The sequence below is a fragment of the Prionailurus viverrinus genome, chromosome C2, assembly GCF_022837055.1.
Source record: "Prionailurus viverrinus isolate Anna chromosome C2, UM_Priviv_1.0, whole genome shotgun sequence".
In the NCBI taxonomy this organism is placed as follows: Eukaryota; Metazoa; Chordata; class Mammalia; order Carnivora; family Felidae; genus Prionailurus; species Prionailurus viverrinus.
In genome coordinates this window covers 72,196,007-72,216,917 of record NC_062569.1, presented here as the reverse complement: position 1 = coordinate 72,216,917, position 20,911 = coordinate 72,196,007, and the positions used below count along the sequence as shown (strand labels likewise).

Genomic DNA, 20,911 nt, shown 5'->3' with positions numbered 1-20,911 from the left:
TCTATTTTTAACTTTTTGAGGAATCTCCATACTGTTTTCCCAAGCGGCTGCACCAGTTTGCATTTTTCTATGTAATCTTTAACCTTTACATTTATTTACATTATTATTCTGTAGTCAGGCAAAAATTGCAATTGAGGCTAATTTGCACAATTAACTAACTAATGTGTTTCTTTTCCTTTTGAAAATTTCCTTCCTGTATTCCATCACTAATAAGTATGAAGAATCCTTTTAATTCGACAGATGTCTTTCGGTTAAAACTCTTACTTTTTTTTAATAAACTCCTATTCTAAAATGAACAATGAGAGTTTCATTTTTCAAGTCTCTACCCCACCAGATTTTGTTGTTTTGTTTTGGTTTTTTGTTATTTTGCTTTTTTGTTACTACTTGAAGAATTTTCTTATATAATGCATCCTATATCTGTGGGCATGTATTGTTTTTCTATACAGTTTCCAAGTTTTATAGTTTATCTAATTCAAGTGAGTAAACCTACATTTCTGTTCTACTTTTGTGGATGAGAGAATTAAAGGTGGGAAGCAGGAGGTAGATAAGGTTAAAGAGAGATGGTGGAATGTCTGCAGAAAGGAAAGTTTACCAGTTAGACTCAAATTCTTAAGAAAACTATAGCTCTGATTCAATGGTATTAACAAAGTTATCAGCACTAACAAAAAACTAGGCAGTTCTCCTTGCAGTTACTCAGGAAGGATTCAGAATGGTGTGGGGAAGATGGGAGGGCTACACTGGACACTTAGCCAATGTCAAAGGAGTTATAAGGAGTGAGGCATCCTCAGCAAATGACTATTTTCTTTCTCTCTTTCCTCACTTCTCCGGCCTCAAAGTCCGCACCATTTTAGCTCCACAGCACTGACACTCCCTTCTCAGCTGCTCATAGATGAGCAGTGCACAGAATCTACCATCAGCAGGCAGCATGCTAAGGTTGTGGTGGAGAGGGCCTGACCTTATTGCCTCAGTTGAAATCCTCAGCTCCAGTGTCTGCCAGAAGAGGTGGGAGGGGCACAGGAAGTGACTACCCTCTGGCTTCTCCTCCCACAGAAGCCCTGCCTCCTCACACAGGACAGTAGAGAGGTTAGCTTTCTTTCTCCTTCTAGTTCAGTCCTTTGGCTAATGTGAAAGACCACGCAGAAGCTTTGGAGTTGCTTTTTGTGCTTGAAAAAAGTGCATAGATAGAAGACAGGGATTCCTGGCTGGGAGGAGGGAGGAGAGCTGAAGATCTCTGCCTGGGCTGGCTGAGCTAAGCAGTCAAAGTGGGAAGCTGAGTGCTTGAAAGAGGATTATGCTCGCACTAGAAATAAGCAGTAAGTGAGCGAATAACCATTATGGTTTAGAAAAGGATTAATCCCCCTGGGGTTATGGGGTGAAGTAGAAAATATTGCTTAACTCTAGAGTAAAACTGTAAGGCTTCTGACTCTGTATACAGTTGTGTGCTGTTTGGAGAGTAGGGGCTTAAATGCAAAATCAGAGCTCTAAATGCCTCCTCCCACTCTTGGAAAATGCCAGCTTCTACTTAGAATAGTTGTGGATATAATCTCCTTCCCTGACCTAGCCTCTTTCCAGGAAAATATATTCCTAAATCAGTAAGGAAGTTGGGATTAAATTGGAAAGGTGGAATTTGGTAGTGGTAGAATTGCAATCTTGAATTATGTTTGGTGAATGCTGACATTGTTATATCAGTGAGCAGTGATTTGTTAATCACAAGGAAGTCTAAGATTGGGGCATTAAAAAGGGAAAATTGAGAGCTTTTATGACAAGGAGGCTGAATAGTCTATATGCGTACGATGAAATATAAAAATGTATATAAGTAATAATAGATGGGGTGTTTTAAGGAGCATTAAAAGTAGAACAGCAGTCAGAAAACCTAGAAGTGCTCAGATAAAATTTAGTTAGAAAAGAAGAGATTTTAGTTTCAATGACTTTTTGTGCTAGCCAAAAATTTCACAATGTTTACAAAGTCAAGACAATGATTCAGGGATACTTTGATTATTGTCATACATTATAAATACTGTTGCTGGGCAAGATCTGTGGTTCTTTGGTCAGCAAGTTCTGGCAATGACACCACTGCCGCTGGTGCAAAGAATTCTGGGATGCCTGACAGTGAAATGGATGGAAGGACCCACATTCCAACTCTACTTAATGTCCTTTTGTCCAGAAATCGGGTCATGCAAATGAGCTACTTGGTACGTATATAGATCAATATTCGGAAAGGCATTTCTAAATGTTTTGTATTAGGTCTCTGGACAATATCTTATGGCAACCAGTAGACTAAAAGGATACAAAAACAAAAGTGATAGGAAGGAAGTCAGCTTGACTAAAACCAAACCTGTTCTTTTTGTTTTCCATCAATCCTGAAATGGAACCTCAAATGAGCAGAAGAATAATAGAGAGAAATACTGTGGCCATCTGTTCTGTTCTAAGTGGCTAAATTCATTAATATATGAATGAGAATTTAGATTTTATTTATGCATCCTAATACTTGAAGATTCAGAAATCTCTTTATTACAGAAAAACCCACGAAAATAAGAAGTATGTTTATTGGGGAGGAAGGGGAAAAAATAGACAAGAATTATATCCCACGGTATAAAGAAGATTTACATCATGTTCACTGAAGGATATAGTTCTTCCCTCAATGAGATGGGGATCCTAATACGGCACAATAGATGCAAACAAATATTTTTAGTTCCCTTAATTCTGGTTGATGCAGTTAATACAGAAAGACAGATGCAGTTAATTCAGAAGACAAAGAAAAGATTCTTTAAAAAATAATAACCTTGAACTACAGCTAACTATGTAGTGAATTTTATTTTCCTTTTCTTACTGGTCCTCTACAGAGGTACTATGATTTCTGAAATTATGAAGAAGCAATCTTCCTTTTCTAGTATTCCTATCAACAAGTGCACTGGGAGAAAGAAAAAAAAAGACTCAGATGTATTATCTTTCTCCTATAGCACAACAGTAAAATGGTTAAAATGATCTGTGACATTTTCTAACTTTACAACTTTTGCTTTGGGGAAGATAGTTGGGAGTTGGACCTGGGTGGGGGAAGGGAAGACAAAATGCCAATAAAGTGCATTTTTAAAAAATGGTCTATATTCTTCCAACTTTTCAAACTACATAATTTTGAAAACTATCTTACATATCTTTTAAAAATTATTTCTGAGTTATTTTTTCCAGTGTTAGTTTTCATCGGATTTGTAAGCAAATGTAGAAAATCTGTAGGTTCGTTATCTGAGTTGTATAGTGCTTATCTTATTCTTACAAATATAAAAGGGATTAAAATAAAACATTTAATCCTTGAAGTCTTAAGCATAGTGCAATTACTAAATGCAGTTTCAGTCTTTAATAAAAATGTGCTGGGACTCTTAAAGGAATTGTTGATCTATCTCAAATTACTAAATAATCTGTTTTGAAACTACAAAATTGGAAAAACATAACAATATTCAGAAAAAGATTAAAAGTGTAATTTGGATGGGAGAGGCTAGGCAGAAATACTTGATGCATAATTATAAGCCTGAAGTTTGACAATAAAAACATTTGCTGTTGTCCACGAGAGATTGATATAAAAAATGATGTATTTTGACAAGTGAACAAGGCTAAGTAAAGTATTTAAAAAGTATTAAGTGGAAATTAACATTATTAATGGAAAGAAACTAAATGATCATTTAAAATTATTCTTTCACAAGAAAAGTAAAGAAAAAGGATATGGAAAACTAAGCAGTGATGAAGACCTCGAAATAATTGTTGATCAAAAGCAGGTAAGTGAATGCTTACATACATTTTCTACTGTTGCACTGTAGATCTTTGACAACTGAGGCCCTTTGAGTGTTCGGTCCTGCCCTGGTGGCTGTATTAGCCTGTCCAGCTGAGGCCCGCTTAACAAGATAGATTTTGAGAGCAGCTAAGCCTCCCCCTATGATCCCTCTGATCCACTGACTTCTACATGATGTCAACATGCATGTTCTATATATAAAGACAATGAAAAATAGAACAAGATAAGAGGACTTTTAGAAAATTACATGACCCAGGGAAAAATGAATCAATACAGCAATGATAATTTGGTTGGAGAAAAAAAATTAAACAAGAATCAGAAAGTGTGTTATTTTGAAAGTGAGAAAGCTAACATTAGTGCGAAACAATGAATATGCTTTAAGGGAAGGGGGGTAAAAGACTAAAAATACTGGGAAGTTGAAAACATATACATTGCCCAATTTACATTATCAGAACATCTGCAATAAATATAGAGATCTTTTTTTTAATATAAAGAAGAAGCTACTTAATATTCTTTAATACTGCCTGTGATTTGAAAAACATCTAGCTTGGATTTTATATGGGCCCATAAGGTGGAATGAAAGCTGCTTAATAGACCATAAACAATGACATACCAGGTAATGGAAGGTTTCCAACTAATGCCACTGAATTGGCATTGGCCCTTAATATCTCTGTTAATTACTGAGGAGACAAGATAACTGCACATCTATTTAATGTGTAAGTGGTGCTAATTCTGAGGGTGATGTAAGCTCAGGTGGAGACTGAGAAATAATTCAAAGGAGTCTGCGTAGATGAAAAGGTTAGAAAGAAAGCAGTCAGCAAGTTACAGGAAGGCAAGTTGCATTTGGACAGTTTCCTAATTGTGCAGTTTGTTTTGCATCGTGACAACTGCATTAAAGGAGCCATTGTGTATATTTCTGAAAAAAAGAAAAATGACCACCAGAAGAGAGCAATCAGGAGCAGTTGAGTTAGAGACCTACTTCTTAGGTCTGGAATAATTGAAGTAGTTGAAATGGTCTTCTGGGAGAAAACTCACCAAAAAAAAAGCATCTCCCCAGAAGTGCAGAATATGTTGATCTTACAGGGTTCACTCAGACTACCTTCAAATTAATGTTTCTTGACTTATCTTTACTCTCCTGCTCTTGAGTAAATTGGGGGACAGGTCGGTGAGGACTTTGGCCATGTATTTCTACTTAGTGCCAAATTGTCAGGTTAGTTAATAGGATAAGTGTGGCTGGAGCTCGAGTGCTCTGCTGGGCTATTGGCTATCATTTTAACTATGCCAGATTAATTACTTGGAGCACACAATCTCCATCTCCCACAGATCCTATTCCTAGACTGACATTCTCATTGAAGGACTGGCAGATGAACTAATGAAATACAATTGAGTATATTATGAGAACACACATACCTATCCATTTCTCTATTAAAATGAAAAGTAAGTTATTTTTTTATTTCTTCCTTGATCATGTATAAGTCAAATGTTTATAATGTTTTTTATGATGTTAATGTTAAATGTTTTTTGTACTTTGTTAGTATCATCCTGCCCTCAAAGTCTGCTTTTCTTTTTCTTCCTTCCTTCCTTCCTTCCTTCCTTCTTTCCTTCCTTCTTTCCTTTTTTTTTCTTTGCCTTAAGCTTTTTGTTTGTTTGTTTTAACTAAATTTTGGGATTCAGAAAACCATAAATGTATACATTGAGATCTCTGGAGTGGAAAGCCCAAGAGAGTCATTGTTCTTTTTTTCTCATGGTACCTTTCACAACATGTATGTAGTTGTCCCTAAACGCATTTTATTAACTGTTAAGGGAACCGACTTTGCTTCTGTTTCAGAAAATAATGCTATTTTATACCTGGATCAAATAAGGGAGGATTTGATTTGCTCAGTCATTGTTTGCCTCTGTAGTTATCATGTTTCTTCCAGTGGCATTGCACCAGTTGGAACCAGTTGGCAGTGGCCCAGCTCTGCTGAGTCATTCATGTCAAAACACGTTTTAAAAGGCGAGTAATTATGAATATGAGTTGGCTTTCATGTTTGCTGTTGGCAGTAAGACTAGTCCTTCCTTTTCGGGAAGGTTTACTTGGTGGTGATGTGAGCAAATCCTAGGTTGAAATAATGACAATGTTGATAACTCAAAGCAAAACATTTAGGAAAACACTCTAATTAGTCTTTATAATACCACCAAAAATTCTTTCTGTGCTTAAGAGATCAACATTAAAAGTGTGTATGTGTGTAAAACACATTTGTTTAATATTGCTTCATCTCATAAATATTATATTGGGGAGGAATCTTTATGCTCAATTTATTCTTCCTATAACATTTTACAAACATGGTAGATATTTTTGTTAGTCAATCTTCATATAACTGCCAAAAGAAAATCTAGAGAAGATAAATAAAATAGTTGGAGTGCTGTGGTGGGCAGAAGTCTACTAATCTCATTAAATCTGTCATTCAGAAGCTGTCGCTCTACAAATGCTGTGCAAGCTATATGCCATTTTATCAGTCGTGTGATTTGCAAGACTTGTACTTCCACAAAAAGTTCACAATTTTGCTTATATAAGCAAATTAATAACAGAAATAGCACAGAGTGTGTGGATTTTGTTCTCCCTGACTGCCTCCATTCAAGGGGGTAAAAGGTGATTTATTTTTACATGAGAAAAAGTGATTTTGGAAATGTGTAAGGTTTTATTCTTAAAAGGCAATATTGTTCTTTTCTCTTTGTGAAATTTTATTAGAAAAATTTATTTGAAATACATATGAAAATGTTCTAGAGAATTCTTAGACTAGTGCTAATGTCCTAAAGTAACAGGTGCCATATGTAATCACACATATATACACACATATATAGTCATTTAAATATAAATGTATGAGACTGGCATCGGAGTCCATATTTTCCACTAGAAATCCCTAGAGTTTTCAAACTTCAAGCATAGGAAAGCAATCGAAGGAAGCATATTCAATTAAAATCTTAATGGTTCTAAACCCCAGACATTTGACATAAATATATGTGTATTGCATTATTTATATAATCAGTAATATAATTATTAAATTATTACATGTAATTATTAATAAATATATAATTAATAAATTATATATTTGGCTTTCTAGAATAAATATTAAAAGAGAAATTTTAAATGTATATTTTGGATCATTTTTATTATTCTTAAAATATTCTTTCCTGATTGATCTTGTAGATCTTGTTTAGGAATAGGTTTCATGTACATATTAATTTCCTTTTGAGATTTTAGGGATGGAAATAAGGGAGTAGATGGTCAAGTACCTTGAGTAAGGGATCAAAAACATTATCTACTTTGAATAAATAATAAATTCATTCTATTTTAAATTGCTATTTTTAATTAGAATAGAGCCACCTTCATTCAAGGTTTATGACATGCTGGACCAAGATGACTTTTCTTCTAAAATGTTTTCAATTTCCAAGTTAACTTAAAGGACCTAACAAAAGGTAACACAAAAGTATAGAATTTATGATTATATGAAGGATACACTCAAATATTAAATATTAAAAGAATGGTTTTAACAGTATGTCATGGATCCAATTGGTTATAGGACTCGGAGTTGCAGCTACATAGCCTTCATTGCAGTAAGGTGGGGAAATGTCAAATATCAGCCAGTTACAAGAGGAACAATTGTACAGCGATCAGAGCAGTGGTTCTCAAATCTTAGCAGCCTCAGAATCCCCTGGAAGGCTTGTTGGAGGTTTTGGCGTGGGGGAGGGGGGGTGAGGGAGGTGCGGGCATCCCCAGAGTTTCTGATTCTGTAGGTAAGAGGTAGGGCCAAGAATTTGCATTTCTATATCCTTAGCTCCCACTGCTGGTCCCAGACTACACTTTGAGAACTGCTGGACCAAAGGAAACAATTATTGTAGTTCTAAAGGGAAAAAATAGTTATATAAGGACTTGTAATAAATTCTACACTCTTCAACTGAGCATTACCTGGATACCTAAAGACTAGAATTCATAGACATCCAACATAATGATGCTGAAAACAAGAAAACCACAGCCATTTATACTCAAAGGTGCTTTTAAGACCCAGGTTTGTAGTATGACTAAATTCCACTCAATAGCCTTGTGAGCTTGAATCAGTTTGAGGTATTTATTTATTTGTCAAATATTATTCTGCTCTTACCATCTCTTAGAGTTTCTCTGAGAAGATAAAATCTATTAAAATGCTTTATAAACTGTAAATCATTATGCCATTTTAATTAACTAGTCATTACCACTATATCAGTCTGCTTCACCTGCCACATGAATTATCATAGACTAGATGGCTTAAACAATAGACATTTATTTCTCACAGTTCTGGAGGCTGGGAAGTCCAAGATCAAGGTGCTGGTATGGCCAGTTTCTGGTAAAAGCCCTCTTCCTGGCTTATAGATAGCTGCATTCTCACTGTGCTTTCTGTGTTTTCATATGGCAAGGAGAAAGAGCTCTGGAGTCTCTTCCTCTTATTAGGGCCCTACCCTTATGGACTCATTTAACCTTCACTTCTTCTTGTAGGCCCTATCTCCAAATATAGTCACATTGGGCTTCAACATATGAATTTGTGGGGAGGGATACAAGCACTCAGTCCCTAGTACCCCACAACCCCAATTTAGCAGAATATTGAGATCTAGAAAGGTGAATCAAGTTGCCCTGAGTCCTGATTAGGTACATAGAGAACACTGGAAGCCAGCCCTCCCTCCTGACAGTCCAATACTCTTTCTGTCACTCCATGTAGCTCTCTACAGTTGCCCATTACTGTCATCCCATAGGTGGGTCTTAAGAAACTATTTTGTTCCAGTGTTTTAATTATATAAATATACTAGGAAGTATCATAATTGGCCAGTATTTATTTATTGAACCCTCACAGGGATAATCTTTTCCATAAACACTGCTTAACTGTTTACTTCCCTCTTGGCCCCTATGGATTTGTTAGGAGAGAAATGCTCTTCAGAGTAAGTGTATACAGAAGTAGAGCTAAAAGGTTGTTGACATTCTGTTACTCTTCCCTTCCCTACAAAACTTCCTCAGAGAGGAGGCATGAGAGCACCATGGAGAGAGAAAAAACATACTTTTCTTGGCCCAAAACCTTTCTGAGAGTGTCCTTTTAAACTTATAGGAGAAGCCTGAGCAGAAAGCAATGGAAACTAGAATTTCTGTGATTTTTCTCTAAAGAAAAAGAAGAAACAAAGTATAGCCACCCCCTTGTATTTTCAGTAACATGGAAGCATTTGGATAGGATTGCAATTCTATCCTAGTGGTCATTGTGGGAATGAATCCTAAAGAAGAGAATACAAGCCATCATGAAATAAAAATGAAAGAATGAGAAAAACCAATGAACGGGAAAGGGTACCCAACTTCCCTCTGGTGTTAACAGATAGTGTGGTCGTATCACCATCTAAGCAGCTGACACGAGTCTTGGATTTATAAATGCTAAAGGGATGGGGATGATATGTGTCACTGCCTTGTACTCAGCACCATCTGGCCAGTGCTTTCTTTGCCATTACACTATGGCAGCTTAACTTAAATATAATTCAGATCCTATTACTTCTGAGGAGATTTTTAAAGTGTGAGACCATGTTTCTTGGTATCATGTGTAAAACTGGCCTGGAATACCTTCTTGGGGATCAGTATTGGTCACCAAGAACAGAAACCCCTCTAGAGTTGCAGAAAAGAGACCATCTGGTCAACCTGGAGATTCTGAAGCAGGACGCTCTGAGACACTGAAAGGACAAAGCACATTCTGCAGTTGTGGTTGCCCTCATTACTCTCAGAGCAGACAGATTCATTAGTGCTTTCCTTAGGAAAGACTGATAGATGAGAAATGGTTCAATGAAAATAAGGCATACGTATTTGTGATGAGAGAGACTGAAGCTATTCAAATTTGCTGTCTATCTGAAATCAACATTGTAGTAAACAAAGATTCACTACTGTAGCCCAATCAGTGCCATCTTGTCTGCAAAGCTATTTATCATCATAAATATTGTACAAGAAAGGGGAAAAGTTTTCCACTAGGTTAAGTAGAAAAATTACTGGAATAAAGGCATGATCACCCTGCGTTTTATTCCTGAATATTTCCTATTTTTGTCAAGAAACAGAAAAATCGTTCTGAGTTACTGGTAATTTGGCAAGGGTGGAGTGGGGGGAAGCATAGTAATGCAAAGTATTTTATTTTATGTTTTCCTTATAAACTCACAATGGGGAGTTTATTTTTGTTTGTTTAACTTCATGCATTTCAATTCAGTGTACCAATTCCCCTAAGCATCACCTCTGACTCTAAGAAAAACAAAAAGGGTAGACCTAATATCTTAATTTCAGAGTCTTCTGACATGTTACTGAGATCTGAAGGTAGAAGCCCAGAAGATGTAGATGGCCACTCTTTATAGAGTGACACAGAGACAAGCAAGAGAAACCTGAAGTAGGAGACCATCATTCTAGCTTCTAGTCTCGACATTGCTACTAACTAAGCAGAAGACACTAGAGTGAGCAATTTAAGTTCTCTGGGTTTCTATTTCTTTATCTCTAACGTGGAATAACACCATCTGGCTCAGATGTCTGTTGTGAGATTCAAATGGGGATATCCCTCTGGAAAACCTTGCATTCAGTTCATCCTCTTTTGGTCAGAACCAAGCCTAGAATCCAGGGCCACTGCAGCCTTTCTTTCATGTTCTTTCCACCAGCAGCTCATGCTTCCCTGAACATCAGGTTGGTTGTTGCATTGCAACATTTTTGCTTTGCTTATTCCCACTGCTTCACAAGTGTTCTGCATGCTTTCTGTAAGGTGCCATCAGGTACTCTAGTGCTGGCTTCTCTGTCCCCACAAGCTTTGGACATTGTGAATATATGACAAAGTTGTTACACAGTGGTAGGAACAGGGCTTTCACAGTCAGGAATCTGAATTAAATCTGAATGAAAACAGGGTATGGTCACATAATAATTTTATTATGAGAAAATTAACCACCCTCTATGAGCTTCAGCCTGCTGTCTATAAAATGAGAAAAATACTATCTATTTCATAAAACAGTTGGGAGGATTAATAAGTTGCTGTATATAAATGCCTAGCAAAATGCATGGCATAATAAGTACTTTATAAATGGAAGGTACAGGAATCAGGGGGGTGGTGATGGTAAAACTCTTAGATTTTTATTGGCTGTACAGTTCCCTTGGATTTCTTCAGGACTGAGTTATAATAATTCTAAACAACCAAGTCTATTCTGGGGTCATAGATACATCCTTCTGGGATCCACTAGGTACAGAAATGAGGAGAATAGATTGTGTATAAGGAAAATAGGGAGTGAGGGAGAAAGCCTCACAAGCTGGCCCCTCTAGAGGTGGCAGCACCTACCAGATCCAGCTAATTGCCATCTTGTTGGAAATTGGCTCAGAGTCACCACATATACTAATTTTTCAAGAGAAGCAATTTGCTGCTTTTTAAATGTTTAAAGTCAATTTAAAGTCGTTACAACAATGTGTAGTCAAACAAAGCAGTCTGAGTCTATATACAACCCTGGGGTTCCAATTTGTGACCTGTTATACTCATGAGATTCTAAAATCAAAGGAGAGTAGGATGCTGACATGGGCCTGGGTGGGCCTCTGCTCTCCCCTTCTTATTTCTCTCCTGCTTTATACCCTCCACCTTGAAAACTAACTTAACCTAGTTGTTGATTTGATGAAAATAATGAACATTAAAGTATAATTGTCGGATGGTTTTAAGTCTTCCAAGAAGTTCGAAAACCCAAAAGGGAACTGAACCATTTAACCTAAAATGTAAAAGAATACTCATCTGATAAAATGAGAAGGTCAGATATTATAAGCAGAAGGCATTGCCGGTATTTCCTCCTATTCAGGTCTTTGGCCACCTCTTGGCAGCCTAGCATCTCAGTGAGTACACAAGTTACCAACATTGTTGGATAGCAAGCATCAGCTTTCCTCTACCAGTCCATCTTCCCCAATTTTCCAGACAGTAATGAAAATAACAGGGCTCAGTTAAAAACTATAATCACCAAGAAAGATCATGAATTGCCACCTCAAGTTCAACAAATATGTATGCATCACAGATCTTTATTTTAAAGTATTAATATACAGTCTATGTTCATTACATACAACATGAGAAAAACCTGGACTTTCCAGTTGGAAAAATATAGATGTTAAGTAATTTTCAAATAGCCCATTTTTTTTTTCTTTTTAATCGAATGGGGAAAGGTGCTGGCAGCATGTTTAGTCAGTGAGAAAATAAAGCAAAATTGAAATGACATGAGCTGACATGCTGGGTGTAAAAATGATGTGATATATGAAAATAACAGCCAGAGATGGTAATACTTAAAAGCAGACTCAGCCGATTGGAATGCAACTTGAAGAGAAACCATTCAACCTTTCACTGTGGAAGATTTGTTTTGCTTTTACTGGCTGTTTCTGGTTTTGTTTTGGTTTTTTGGTGGTTGTTTTTGTTGCTGTTTTAAGTAGATTCATCTGACCAACATGAGAACCGTAGACATCAGAGCTGTTAGGAACTTTAGATAATCTAATCCTGGAGCTTTCAAACTGTGCTCTGCGGGGCCCATTCTGGATTGTGAATTGGTGGGGAGGGCTGTCTGTGATGTGGCACCATCCCTTAGAGAGCGAGTCAGCCACTGGGTGTGCAGACAGGCTTTGTTCAATGAAAGGGTGCTGCTGCTAAGAAATTTAATTATATTATTCTAGTTCCATCAAAATAAGTTAAATGAGTTTAAGAGTAGGGAGATAGCTTGACTGTGTCACCAGGTTATTTTTTATCAGGTCTGCAGCCTCTAGTCTTGGGTTCATTCATCTATCCTTGTAACTGCCTTTCTAAATTAAGCTGCTTATCCTTTCTTCTATATTCCCTCATGCTGGTCAGCTAAATATACCAACCAAGTCAGAAAAATCACTTGAAAGAAGTGTGCATTTCAAGTGCACAGCTTAATCTATGAAATTTGTTCTGGTAGATTTTTATGAAAGAATGTTTACATGAGATGCTTCCTACTTCATAAAGGGGATCTCACAACTTTGTGACAACTTCCCAGTATATATCAGGATTCAGGTATTAAGGATTTTAAAAGTGGAATTTGTATCTCCTAAGACACCCCTAACAAGATTAGCAAAATGCTTCCTCCATGCCGAAGCAGACAGTTTCTACAGCTCATCTCAGGTCTTCTCCACCTGGATCAGTTTATCATCTCCTTCTCCGTTGGCTGTGCGCATTGTGGGCTGTGTCCGTGGTTCCACATGGAGTGTCCCAGTCCATCCATTTTGAGATGCGCTGCCAGTGTTTCACCCTGCAGGTGAACTCGCTGATTACTGGTCGGATCGGTGGCTGTTGCCATAAGGGTTTTGAAAGCCAGGTGTGGGTGGAAATATTTATACTCATATTTACATTACATATTCAAAATCTGATAAATAAAGATAAAGGAGCAGACACACCATACAAATAATTTTTTTTTCTTATTTTGATATTTAAACAGCAGAGACAGTTAAGAGTGTAACTGTCTCTTCTTCCCCTTCTGACTTTGGACCCAGATGTCTGTGATCTGCCATGGCCCCGACCTTGTCATTTCTGTGGTTGTGCATTTATTTCTCTCCCATCCAGGCTTCACCATACCGAGGCCTTTCCTTTCTGCTCAGCCCCATTCTCTGATCCCTGCCTCTGGAATGTGTCTCTTATTCTGACACTGCATATATAAGCTTTGACAGAAACGCAGTTCTTGCAAAACTGCTTTTTTTTTTAATGCTCCACTGCTTCCTTCCCTTTCTCCAAAACAACTCTACAATTCTGTCATTTCCATTTTAAGTCATTAATTTTTCACATGGTCTACCCCCAATCATAGTGAGTACCACTTCCTTCCTATCTTGTGATCTGGGGAAAACACATGCATACACAAATGATCATTCAACACAATTGTTATTTATTCCTCACCATAGTATTTTTTTTTTGGCCAAATGATCTCATTCTTGAAATATATGAATAAGTGACTTATTACAGAAATGGTGAGAGAATGTACCATCTCGGCTTTGTGCGGGATGTTCTGAATAGAAAAAAACATTCATTCATCACTTTTTTCCAACAAAATTATCTCATTTGTAAAATTTGTGAATAATTAATGAATTCTTGTGGTAGAAAAACACTAAACAGTTTATGGAAGTAGTTTTCTTCCAGACAAAGTTTGTCCAATGATCATTTCCCTAGAGTCTCAGCTTCTATTTTTAAACTTTAAATGTGCCCCCAAAACTGACGCATTAATTTTTGTGAACTATGGGAGTAGTTTCTGAAAAACAATTACTGAGTGATGGTGCATTCGTTGATGGATTTTTTTAATCAACTTGTTTAGTACAGAATAAAACAAATTGAAGCTCATGAACAGGCTTACTCTTCAATTTTTATGCTAAAGATGGAAAACCTTGGAAACTTTGCTTTTGCAGAAAGGGAAACAATTTGTTTTTCACTAAACGAATGAGCAGTCTTATCCTTCCATCCAAACTCCAAGGAACTTGATTTAAAATCATCTCCCTGTGGGTCTATGAACCACAGTAGCCCAACAAGACATGCCCCGTGAACTCCAACACTGCTCGGCTTAGTGTAGCCCACAGGTGGTAGGCACCCAAGACTGCAGACAACCAAGGCTTGTCACTGTCTCCCAAATAAAATGCAAACCCTTCAGTTGAACTTGCATGCTGTGCGTGGCCCAGCCCCTGACCACCCTGTTATCCTCATTCAGTGCCACCTCCACTCTACACCCCATTCATATTGAACAACTTGAAGAACCCCAGGTGTGTAACGCTCTTCCTCCCTCTTGGCCTTCACCCTCTATATGTATACGTGCATACAGTCTGTATCACAGATCTTCTGATATGCCCCCGGGAGTGAAGGGTATAGGTTGGAGGGATGGAGGCCTCCTCATGGTTCTGACTGAAGCTTTCCCCTTTGCATATCCAAATGCTAAGAGAGGAGAGAGAAAGAACAGTCTCTCTTGGCTCTGTACACAAGCAGACTTCTTAAATCCTAAAAATGTGGGGAGAAATGAGGAAAAAATGAAAAACAAAAGTAAAGTCTACTCCTGAAGAGAAGGGGAGCAAAGGGGAAACAGAAAAACCTGAGAGTCTTTTCTTTATAGAAATTTGATATCTAAATAATTTTGCTACGTATTTTCAGTGACTTTGTTGTAGGGGAAAATGTTTAATTATGTTTAGTACATTTATGCCTTTTGTGGTTCTAAAAAAAATTAGAGCTTGATTCTGCCCTCTTCCCGAGGTTCATCCCCCCATGTGATATGCAGGGGAGCAGTGGAGAGAGAGCACAGCAGGACCAGCTCAGGGGATGTTGGCAACATTTAACTTTCCAGTATTCAAGGGAGACAACTAAACAGGGAATCATATATTAAAAATCGGTTCTAAGATAAACTATGTGAACAAAATTAAATTGTCTTTTATTTTTCTCCATTACGAAGTCACCTAATAAAATAACTTCTGGAGGAAGATACATGTTTTAAAAATATGTGTATTTCAGTGGAAATGATCTAACCTTTTAGATAGATCACTCATTTATTTTACAGAAACTTCTTGGCAGTGCATTTCTTGATAGGTGTTTGCCAGTTGCTGGGACACAGAGATGACATAAACATACTCATGGCCCTTGAGAAGTCAACAGTATGTTGCGGACCTTCTTAGATACCAACACTTAGCATTTACTATGTGCTACACCCTTTTGTAAAAGCTTTATATAGATTAACTCATTTAACCCTCCCAACAACTCCATGATGTAGGTCCTACTATCCCCATTTCATCATGCACGCTAACGCACAGGGAGTTTACACAGGTCTGCTACACTGCACAGCTATAAGGAAATGTGCTGTGTGCAGCAGTATATGCAGCCATGGGTCCCAGGAGTTCACAGTTAGGAGGTTATCTTTCCATCATCCTTCCCTGACTTATTAGGGAGATAGTAGATAGATATATTAGTAATGGTACTATCTTGACTGTGCTAGGAAAAATAATGTAACATGGTAGAATCTGAGAAAGCCTTTCTGTTTATAAAGGAAAGATGCATTTGATAAAGAAAAGCATAAATGAATTAAGATGGGTAAACTGGAAAAGAAATATTCTCCCTTCAAAAAAAAAGTATTCTTGTGTGTGTGTGCGTGTGAGAGAGAGAGAGAGAGAGAGAGAGAGAGAGAGAGAGGCAGAGAGACAGAAAATGTGTGAATACATAGCCATAAACCCACATACCCCAAAGCAAACCTATGAAAAATGTCAGTTGCCCAGTCCTAGAAGAAATGCCCACCTCTGAGGCCATGGGGACACTGCACTGCACTAAATGGTGGGGCCAGGTGACCAGACTGTCTTGCAAGGGAACCAGTAAAATGCACATATTGCATTGCAGTTGCTACATGTGCTTCATGTCCTCCCATTTGAGGTGCTTCTCATGATAAATCCAATCCTTACTTTGTGTCTAGAATTACCTCTGTGCTCCCCACATTTGAAAAATTCCATGCCTGGAAGAAAACCAGAAAGTTCGTCACTTCAGCCTTTGTTAAATAACTTTCTGTTATGGGAGTAGATTGCTGTGCTCTGAAAATGTCACTCTGACAGCTGCCCTACAGTGGCTGACCTTTCTTCTCGGGCTGAAGTCCCTGCTGAACTGTTCGGTAGAGCTAGTTTATCCCAACTTGCTGGCAGATCTCCAGTTTCTCTGCATGCCCATTTGGAAAAGTGGTCTGAGGGTTGATATTTTGCCACTTATGACTTTCACCCAAAACACCTCTGCCGCTCTGAGCTTCTTATGATCCCTGTATCCTCCCAAAAGCAGCGCTCTGGTCTTCCTCCACAAACCTTACCTGTTAGTGCTGGAGGGTCACCCTTGGGGTCCCTTCTCCCTGCTTACTCTGCTTATTATGAGTATATGAAACCCTCCTCAGAAACTGTGGATGAGGGGTGCTTGGGTGGCTCAGTCCATTAAGTATCAGACTCTTGATTTCAGCACAGGTCATGATTCCACAGTCATGCGATTGAGCCCCATATTGGGCTCCACACTGAGCACGGAGTCTGCTTGGGATTCTTTCTCTCTCCCTCTCCCCTGCTTGCACACTGTGTCTCTCAAAAAAAAAAAAAAAAAAAAAAAACTTTGGATGAGACAGGAAGTCTCACCCTTGCTCCCAGGGACTCTTCATTTTGCATACTCTCTCATTTTTGCATGGTCACAAGCATAATTTTCATTTTTTGCAGAGTTGCAGTCAGTATGCATTCAGTTTCATTTCTGTTTCTTTATGTAACATCATGCCACACTCACTTTTCCACATTGATATTTAGTTTTTATAAATGTCACTTTAATGGTTGCCTTATATTGATTCAAGGTGATCCTTAGGCATTTTTTTTCCATGACTTTCCCTGACTTGAGTAGTGACCATCCAAAGCTTTCTCTTCTTCTTTCAGGATGCAGGTTATCAAATAAAAAGAAAAGGAAGGGATTGCCAGAAAATCGTGTACATTACTATGATTAGACATATACGGATTGACCATGAATTATGCATGATGTTTATGGGAATTTGCACAGTGTCATCTTTTAATATCCCTGCTGCACCTTTAAATATCACTGGAGATGCCACCATGCATGTTGCTCTGCTCTCATAAAACCTTAGCTTTAAATCACAACCTACATGGCAGTTATATGGGATTCTGCTTCCTGAGGCTGACCACAGCCAAATTACAAACATTGATTTGCATAAATTTGGCTTGCATGAATTTTTAAGTTTGCTGAGAAGGGAAATTGGCTAAATATTGTTAGAGCCACAAATAACTTGGGATATAATTTACTTTTGTACCATATGGATTGAGGACACAGATGTATGGACCCACTAGGATATTCCTATGCCAAAAAAATATATAGACTTAAAGACGCATAAGTGAAGCAACTTATATGATGGGAGTGCCACTAATTGCGTTATAAAATTAAGCCCTATGACTTCTTCATATTGAAAGGCAATGATAAAAATAAATAATTATGAATGCATTTTAGAGTATCTGGTCTTTTCAGTGAGCATTCTAAATTAAAATTTTTTGCTCAGGTCCTAAAATGCAAAACTAACTCTACAGTTGCAAGGGGTGCAGGAAGTTTTTAGGTCTATTAGCAGAGCTAAAATACAACTAGGATGCTAAGATTCAAGTTCCTTGCTCTGCCGATGACTTTCTATTTAACCTTGAACAAATCTCTAAGCCTTGACTTTCCTATCAGCAAAGTGATAATATTTTCCTTACTTCTATCTCACAAGAATGCTGGAAGAATTCCTTAAAGAAAACTTAAAAAATAATCATCTGAACTACCCAAGAGGATTACTTCCTGTGAATAAATCCAAAACCGTATCATCTGTAAGGATGCCACTCACTAATGCTCTGGGGTTGTAAATTGACCTCTTGTGTTAAGGAGCAATTTAAAAATGAAATTCCCTGTAGAAAAATGAACACATCCATTATTATTACTTTTAGATCAGTAATGCTTGAGGAGAGAGGCAATGTGGCTTAATTTTATGAATTTGCAGGTGATAGAATTACATTGCATTTCCTTTTGAGTGATTCATAATTTTCTCTCTAATCATAATGAGAAAAAGAGTGGATAAGTTTTCATATTTATGTCTTTCGACTGTCTTGCAAAGATTTATGTTATAGATGGTTCTGAGGAAATAACATCAGTACTGATTTTGTTCTTTTTAAATGAACAAAACTTTTTCCTGGAAAAGTAAAGCTTATGCTGAGGCTTCTAAACTTTACTTAGTGGTTGAGAAATGTTACATTCCAAGTAAAAACAACATAAGCTATCTGTGCCTTAGGACTAGAAAAAGGCCTCCTAGATTAATTTTAACCCCTGAGCCTTCTTTTTAAAAAAAAAATGAAAAGCGTGTAGAATTCATAATGAGTCTTTAGCAGAAAAGTCACATAATATCTCTCAAAACACAGAGAAACCAAATTAACCTCAGCAAGGTAGGAGCCAGTGAAAGAACTTCTTCTCACAAAGTAAGTTGACATTTCAAACTGCCCTATATAGTTTGAAGAGAATTGGTCCCTTTATCAATAAACTGTCTTCAGAAAAGTTATTTCAGGGCACGCTGGTGCAAAAGGTTAGTAACCAGGAATGAGTTCTTATTTTTACTCATTTAGAAATCTGCTTCTGACATCACAAATAAGGCCTACAATCAGCTTCCACAGAACATCCAGCCTATCAGAATGGGGAAAAAAAATTTTTTTAAGTGCATAATCTTAAAGTTCATGGTGGAGCCAGAGTTAGGGACAGAGTAAAGGAGGGTGCAGAGAAATTTAGATAAATCAGTTTGTGCGGAGGTCATTTTAAACACTTGTGTAAGCATTGTAGATGAGATTGTTGGAATTGGTTGGAGCAAACTTTAAACCCCATCAGTCCAGTTTAGTTACATTATGACAGAAGTGGGGGGGAGGCAGTGAGAATAAAAGGAATTCACATTGTCAAGCACATGTGCTAGACAACAACCTAACAGGTATTATTGTTATTATGCCAATTTTTCAAAATGGGGGGGGGAACAAACCCAAAGCTCAGAAGGATTGAGAAACCTTTTTGAAAAGAGTGATATAACTCATAAAGCACCAGAAATGGAATTGAAATAAATTCTTCCTCCAAAGCCCATGTTCTTCCAGTCAGCTGCCTTTCCACAAGCCATCAAGAAAATTAAACTGCACCACATTTTGTTTAATTTAAAGACACAGCCCTTAGTTACTGTATATATTGCCTAGTACCCTTGGGAGTTTAAATAAAAGAGCCTTCTTTGAAAAAAAAGTCACAGATAGCAAAGAGAAAGGTGGGGCTGAGTCAGGGTCAAAGCAAAGCCCCTTCTGATCACCTGCTGGGGAATTGCCAGTCCCTACCTAGAGATTCTTTGAAAGAAGTTCAGTGCTGAATAATGGAAGTGAGCAGGCAGAGGGTTCTAGAATGCCGTGTCCTGTTTCCTACTTTGCACATAACCAAGTCTATATTTCACTCATAATTGGCCCAAAGACAAATTGTACTGGAAAAATGGCTCATTTCACCAGGCGTTTCTTCTATTCTGAGCACCAAAGCTTCTATATTCATGACCGATTTTCTTTTTTCACTGAAAGTTAATTCCTAAGCTTAGTTCTTGTAGATCTTAAGTTAGTAAAGCTATCCAAGGATGGTACAAAAGAACAAAAAAGAAATCTCTTTGGAACTTAAGAAGCAACAGGTTCCCCAGTTGGCAGGTGAGATCACGCTTACATCCCTCTTGGGATATATAGAACTAATAATGTTGAGAAACATAAGAGTTAAAATTTTTGTAACTTTTTTACAAGACTAAAGTAGACAAAGGGGTCACCTACACAGAATATTTCACTTTAGGGGGTATCTTGAGTCTCTCTGGCCCACTTTTAGCTTCATCATTCATTAGTTGCCAAACATTTGCTTTCTCACTACATTCATGTTGGTTGACCAGGTCTCCCCTTCCAGCTCTTCTACTTCTCTTATGATTTACTGCATTTTGGCTTTTGAATCTATTCCTCAGAGAGGCTGTCTTCCTTCACTTTTCGTGGAATGGATTTCCTAACATCATTCTACCATTTCCATCCTGAGTCATGGTGAGACCCTCCCATAGCTCAGTCTCTCCATCACTGAGGATGAGTCATTTAGAGACATTCCTTATAGCACCGTGGAAGCCATTTATAAATGATACAGCCTTCTTCATCTCAAAACAAAGCAAAATGAAATTTTTAACAGTTAAATAGGTCAAGACTTTTTATTAAACAATGCAAACCTCCTTGATTACGCCAGCATACAAATATGCCATATTGGATGGCATCAGTAGCAGAATCTTTAAATAAAATAACTGTGAACAGTTTAAGCCACTTTATTTCATTGCTTTTAATTTCACCACCACCCTCATCATCACATATTATTGAAAACCCACCTTGGACCATGTGGCATAAACATCGTCCCTGTTCTTGAGAATTATATGTTCTATGTATATTTAGGCAAATAATGCCTAAACAAAGTGGATTTTAAAAGGCAGCAGTTTGTCTCTCTCTCTCACTTAAAAGAAGTCTGTAATTACACTATTTAGGGTTGGTACAAGACCACTCCAAAGTCATCAGAG

The 20,911-nt window shown here is 37.5% G+C and overlaps 1 protein-coding gene across 4 annotated transcripts in view; it reads left to right on the top strand.

The window, feature by feature from the left end:
• The first annotated feature begins 550 nt into the window (after positions 1-550).
• PEX5L (peroxisomal biogenesis factor 5 like) overlaps positions 551-20,911 on the top strand; it is a 169,203-nt gene continuing 148,842 nt past the window's right edge. For 3 of the 4 annotated variants that reach the window (XM_047874642.1, XM_047874641.1, XM_047874644.1), the window contains exons 1-2: positions 551-2,192; positions 3,696-3,767. In XM_047874642.1, the coding sequence (XP_047730598.1) occupies positions 2,100-2,192; positions 3,696-3,767 (165 nt within the window). In that variant the 5' untranslated portion in view covers positions 551-2,099. The remainder of the gene's footprint in view (positions 2,193-3,695; positions 3,768-20,911) is intronic. The other variant, XM_047874643.1, reaches the window with a different exon arrangement.